This window comes from Coloeus monedula (genome assembly GCF_965178545.1).
Source record: "Coloeus monedula genome assembly, chromosome: Z".
Lineage (NCBI taxonomy): Eukaryota > Metazoa > Chordata > Aves > Passeriformes > Corvidae > Coloeus > Coloeus monedula.
In genome coordinates this window covers 41,376,260-41,382,792 of record NC_138822.1, presented here as the reverse complement: position 1 = coordinate 41,382,792, position 6,533 = coordinate 41,376,260, and the positions used below count along the sequence as shown (strand labels likewise).

Genomic DNA, 6,533 nt, shown 5'->3' with positions numbered 1-6,533 from the left:
GCAGCGCAGTCAGCGGGGCCGGCCCGGGGCTGGCGCGTGGCGCCGCCGCGGGCGCCGGCCGGGGCCGCAACCTGTTACTTTAAGGGCGGGCGGGGCGGGGCGGGGCGGGGCGGGGCCAGCGGAGGAGCTCGCACGCCATTGGCTATCGCGTCGCGCCGGTGCCGCCCCCGGCACTTACTACTGTGCCCCTGGCTCGGTGTCAGTCAGGCGTACGGAGCGCATGCGCGGTGGGCGCTGCGCTGGCCGGCGGGGCTGGGGCGAGCGCTGGGGCTGCTGCGGGCGAGGAGCGGGAGCGCGGGCAGCGGGAGCGCGGGGAGCCGGAGCCGCGAGCCAGAGCCGGCAGCCGCCGCCGCAGCCGGCCCGAGCAGCGAAACAGAGGATGCCTGCCGCCCGCTCGCCGCTTCTCTGCGCGCCCGCCATCTCCTCCACGTCCTCATGAATTAGGGCTGCGCGGTGGGGGTGGGGGACGGCAGCGAGCGCCCCGGCAGAACCGGCGCCCCAGGCATGGCCGGCTCGGTGAGTGAGTACCGCGGGTCTCCTCCGGCCCGCGCTGCCCGTAGCCACCGGGAAAGGGTTGGCGTGACCGGGAATTTCTCTTTGCGTGCGGCTTTCCCTGCCTCCGCTGCTCCCGGCGGCGTCGCGCGGGCAGCGAGCGCGGAGGCGCCGAGGGCAGGACGGAGCGTTCCTGACAGCGAACCCTGGGTCGCCTCCCCGCGCTCTCCCGGTGGCACCGAGAGCTGTTCTGCGCCCTCGCCCGTGGGGTCGTTTTTTTTGTTGTTGCAGCGGTGCCTTGCTGGTTTTGCCAGCTCTCCCCCTACCAAATCCTTTTTGCCGTGTTTATGGTATCGCTGTGTCCGTGCGTCTCCGTACCGCCCGCGATGGGGCCGGTTCCCCCCGGCCGCCCGCCCCATCTTCGCTTGTTGGGGCGCTCACCGGCCGCTCCCCGCCTCTTCCCCCGCAGTGTGCCGTCCAGGTGAAGCTGGAGCTGGGACACCGAGCCCAGGTCAGGAAGAAGCCCACCGTAGAGGGCTTCACCCACGACTGGATGGTGTTTGTCAGAGGGCCTGAGCACAGCAACATTCAGCACTTTGTGGAGAAAGTCATCTTTCACCTGCACGAGAGCTTCCCCAGGCCGAAAAGAGGTAATGGGGTCTCCCGTGGGATGAGCGCTTGGAGGCGGCCCGGAGCGGGCGCAGGCGATGGGTCTGTGCCCGTCTCGGTGGAGAACAAAAGCGGCCTCCAGCGCCGTGGTGGGCTGCCGGGGCTCTTCTCCCGCCGCTTGTAGGGCTGAAAGGGGTCGGGAGGGGCTCCTCTCTGCCCCGTCACGCACTTGCTGCTGCGGGATGTCCACTCGCGGTTGCCCGTGGTCGCAGAGCTTGGTCCAGCCGTGGGTGTGGGTCCCGACTTCTTCTGGTCTCTTGGTTGTGGGTGGCACGGAGATAGCTTCTGTCGCAGCGTAGGTCCTCACTGGCGATCTTTGCCCACGTGTTACTTTCTTCTGGCTAGTGTTGTTTTCTCCTAATGTCCTGTATGAATGGAATAGGGATGCCTGTACATGTATTCCTGTTCCGATTTTGGTACTTGTGTTTGGACTCCCTCAACACCCTGCTTGTTCATCTCCTGGGCTTCATCTTTTCATCAGTACATAAAAGGGTCTCAAAAGGTGTGTATGCGTGGTGCATATGTACCCAGACAAGTTTGGTTGGGAGACATGTAAGAAGCCTTTTGTTTTCAGATTTATTTCCCGAGCTTTGCTTGTCTTAATTATTTTAGTGGGATTGGTTGAGGTAACAGTACAAATAAAAGAAGTGAGCAGGTTTATTTATCTATAAAGACACAATGCTTAGGAGTTGTCTTTCATTTGATCTGTAATCTTTACTGGCATCTAGTACTTCTCCGGTTCCTTAGAACAGCATCATCATAAATACTGTCTGCTTGGAACTAGGTGGGGATAAAATGAATGTTCACGGAGCAAAAGACAAAAATTTTCAATGTTGAGATAAAAAAGCTTTGTTTTGTGGTAGGGTAAAAACATACAGTTTGAGTTAATATTTCTCAGTTGGAAATACCAAGCTGTGACTTTTTTTATGTCAGTGGCTGTGTTTTTTCTAGAATACTTTCTTACACTCAGAGCGTAAGAATTAGAGTATTTCATGCTCCAGAGTTTATCTTCTGAAGTACATGCTATTAATTCCTCTTTATTTTCATAGAGTCAGTATATTTTTTAGATCTGTTGTAAATCAGTGCAGTACTACACAAACAGTTTTCAGTGAATTGTATGAAATACTGCAGTATTACTGTTGAATTAAATTGCCCAGCTTGCCCTGGCAGGTCTTCCTCCTGCTTTCTTCTATTTCTTGCGCAAAAAACCATGACTTTAAATCAATCTAAACAGTTTGGCAGAAAAACTCCTGAGAGCAGGTCTAAGTAGCCTAAATAGCTGTGATAGTATTATCCATATTCAATGAATTAGATGATGTATTGTATGAAATCAGTGGTAGAAAATATGCTTAATCCTAGAAGCCTGGTCTGCATAGGGGTTGGTGGTGGTCCTCTCTGCTTTTATTATCTGCTATATTTATTTAATTTCTGTCTGGCCTCCAGGAACATTAGTCTGCTGCCCAAATTTGTTGCTAGGTGTGATGTGGAGCTTGCTGATAAGAGTATAGTCCAGGACTTCTACAAGTGAGGGATACATCATTTGCTACTTGCTTTGTTTCTCCAGCTGCTGAGTTCAGTTATACAGTCATTTAAGTCATTGTTTTAAAGTGTTTATTTTGGGGTTTTGTTTGTATGCATCATTTTCATGATGTGGCAGCTGCTGGGAAGGATGCCTTTTTATATATGCTGGGAGAGGACTTGTACAGTTCTAGCATATGCCTTGGATTGTAGGAGAACTCTGCAGCCAGTCTCATTCAACAGATTATAACTTGGATATGGTAGGCATTCCATTCACTTCTGGGCTTTGCTTAGCCTCCTAAAACTACTGATGCTGAAGAAATTTCAGGTCCTTGAAATCACATTGGGGGAATGATCCACATACGAATTACCTAGAATGTTTTGTGCTGTTCAAAAGTGTTTAAAAGGGTAGTGGAAGCGTGTGCCTTGTAAATGGGAGCAGTTTGTCTTTCGAATTTAAAAATATTGTTAAAATTTTTGGCAGAAGTATTCTAAGGTGTTTTTTTGGTCTCTGTAAATCAGTGCTGCTAGTTTGGTTTGATACCTCAAGTGTTGCATATTTAGTAGGAACTATATGCATGTTTGAAGTGTTAGTCAAACTACCTGTTTTCCATCACTTTGTCTGCAGTTACATTCTTTATTATTTTAGCATAGAAAAATTTACCACTTGGAGATACTTGGTAATTTTGCAAATTTCTCCTGAGCCATGGGTTTAGCATGCTGAAATTAGGTGTAGAATATTAATCAAAAGCAAGTACTGGTAAACTGCTAGCCATAATAACACCTAGGTGTCTGATAAGTGTTCTTTTTATCTCTGCATTCATGATAAGAGTGGCTGCTCTAAGATGTATGCTTGTTAGGAAAAATTTTAGTTCATTAGGTCTATCTGTACAGCTCATGGATCAGCTTGAAAATAATAAATCAACAAGCTAACACAGGTGTTATTAGCTCATAAAGTATTTCTGTTGCTAGATCCCTTTTTATTAGGGGTGCAGTAATTCCAGCTACCAAGGGAGGCAAGGGAGATAAATTATTGCCAGGTCATTTGCTTAGCAAATTTATGAGAATAGCTGGATAAACTGTCAGTTTGCCAGCTACAACTGTGGCTTTGCTTATCTGTTTATGCTAGAAATTTTGGAAATACTAGATGTTGGCAGTGAGTTTGCAAAGGTGTGTCCAAGTGTTTGTTCTGCTAATAGTTGCTACAGAGCAAGCAGGGTCCTATATCCCAAAGCTGCATTAGTTTTAAGGTGGCAACGTAGCTAGGAGTGGTGGTCAGTCACTGGAGTGCAGAGCAGGTTGATTTGTGTGTATTGGTACGATGGAAGGGTGATGGTGACTAACAGGGGACAAAGTGTAGATAAGCTTGAGTGATCTAATAAAATAGTATTCTTCATCTTTCAGTCTGTCTCACCTTAAAATCCTGAGCTTGGCAGTGGTTTTATTGCTTTCTGTTTGCCTTACGATGACTGAGTGCCTAAGTTTATCCTTGCATGGTGGAGCATACAGGAGTGTGCAGTGATTGGTTCTTTTTACTTCATCCCATTTAATGGCCTGCTCCTGCTGTCTGATTTCCATGAGTAGTTTCATGGGGGGGGGGTAGAAAGCAGACTGCTTGTCACATTAAAGAGAGTAGAGTCATGCCCAGACTCAATTTTGAGTAGCATTTGCTAGACAAAAGCTCGCTAGGATCATCATGCAGTCACAAATGCTGCTGTTTGCAGATCTTGTCTGTGATGCTGATGTAAATTGATTAAGAGAAGGTACAGAGAATTTTTAAGATTCTACCTTTATTTCAAAGCATGTGCTACTTACCTTCCATTATTCATGTGAAGAAAACAGTCCTGTGTGTAGAAGTGAAGTATTTTAAAGCATGTCTGTGAAACAAGGTGTGTCACCAGATTGTGGTTAGTTTTGATCCACTGCTACACTGCCTCCATAAGAGGAGCTGTTGTTCTTGCATCATAATGTCTTGTTAATTGTATGGATACTAGGCAATGTAGAAATATTTTCTTCTTGCCTAACAAATGCTGATGCTCTTCAACAGTTGCCTGACTTACTCTTTCTCTTACAGGTTTTCAGTTGGATAAGGAAACGTATCTTTTGATGACCCATAAGCACACCTCAAAAACAGTATTGGAACTAGTGTGTTCCAAGTAGTTAAATTTGTTAATCAGCAGTACATTTTGACAAACTAAACTTGTCCTATTAAAGAAAAAAAAAAAAGGGTGGGCAGTACTTCTGTGCTAATGGCTTAGTAAATGTGAAAATGTTGGTTTGGTGACTGGAATGTTGTAACTTCAAAAGTGGGAGATGTTACTTTTCTCTGTGGAGCTGAGAGCAATGCTGCTTAGTGCATCACTTAATTCAGTAAGTTTTACAGTGATATGGCAAAGTGGTGGAAGTAAAGCTTCTACAGGAAGGACCAACTGTAATAGTCTTCTAGAAAGTTCACATTTCCAGCATTGGTTGTTTTCATTAAGGTTGTCTGTTAGTGCAGAATGAGATTTTAATGAATCATAACAGTTTGAAATATATTTAGCTACTGTAAAAGATGCCTTTTGCTGTTCTTGCTTAATAGTTTTTCCTTTCCATGATTTTTAACTGTTAAAAAAAATCTTTTTGTGCTCCATTTAAAGTCAACGAGAGTCTTACCTCAATTAATTTTAGTGAACTGAGTGGTGTGAGGATAGGGACTCACAAGCAGATTATTCCCAGATGACTGAAGTTTTCCTTTCATACCAGTTAGTCCTGGCAGACCATCAAGATCACTAAACAGGCAACCAGTTTTGTGCTATGTATTTCAGTAGAATATTTAGCTATACTTGTAAGAACTTATATTAGTTTTAGGTCCGTTTTCTTTGCTTTTTTCCTCTCCTAAATTTGCCTGAGCCTAACTATCTAAGTATGATAGGCACACAGGAATTTCTTCTTCATCCATCTAACAGATACGGGTTTGATACTGCATCTTTTAGGGCAGTTGTTGCTCTTAGTTGCAAAATGGTCACATGAAATGACTGATATCTAGTGAAGAACTTCATTTGTTTAACAGGAAACTTGAGATTTAATTTTGCTACTACTGAATAGAAAGGTGAATGGCTTCAAGAATACATGTGGTTTTAGGTGAACTTTCTAATTCAGCCAGATGCAAATCAAAAGGGCATTTCACAGACTTAAAAGAAAGTGAAAAGAATTTGAATATAAGGAAGCTATCACGTTTTATATTGACACGAGTGACATCAGTAAATACTTGGTGGCTTTGATTTTAAGATACTATGTGTACAGGAAACCAGATTTGCAATAAATAATTTCCCCTCGCTGATATGGCTCAAAAAATAATCACATTCAAAGCCAGTATTTCAGCTTTATTCAGAAGTAAACTGTGTGGAAAAAAAAGGGAAATAATAGCTCTGCTACATCTTCCAGTGTCAGAAACCTTTTCAAGTCTATTTGCACAGTTTATGTGGTTTAATTTTGTGATTTATGTGTTCAGTGTGTGCTTTTTTCATTTCCCTGCATGGGAAGGGTGCTACTTCTATTTACATTTCTTCTCCCTGCAAGTTTCTGCAGGTTTCTTCTCCCATGTTTCTGCAAGGGCAAATGCTGATTTCTGTCAGAAACTGCCAATCAATTCTGACTCTCCTAAGTTTTAAAGGATTAACCTTGGTTATTTATTTCACATTAGGGTAAATTTGTATAGCGTTTAGTTGCTGAAACAGTATTTTTAGTTTTAAGAAACTCTAGTTACTTCTTACTAAAGCTACAGTATTAATATTCGCTGATTGTAACTCCTCTAGATTTTAGATGGCAGGAAGTGTAGTTTCAGGGCTGTCATACAAAAGATTTTTGGATAG

At 44.7% G+C, this 6,533-nt stretch overlaps 1 protein-coding gene across 1 annotated transcript in view; it reads left to right on the top strand.

The window, feature by feature from the left end:
- The first annotated feature begins 288 nt into the window (after positions 1-288).
- The window catches only part of MLLT3 (MLLT3 super elongation complex subunit), a 119,009-nt gene continuing 112,764 nt past the window's right edge, over positions 289-6,533 (top strand). Inside the window, exons 1-2 of the mRNA XM_082300862.1 lie at positions 289-516; positions 962-1,142. Of these exons, the coding sequence (XP_082156988.1) occupies positions 505-516; positions 962-1,142 (193 nt within the window). The 5' untranslated portion in view covers positions 289-504. The remainder of the gene's footprint in view (positions 517-961; positions 1,143-6,533) is intronic.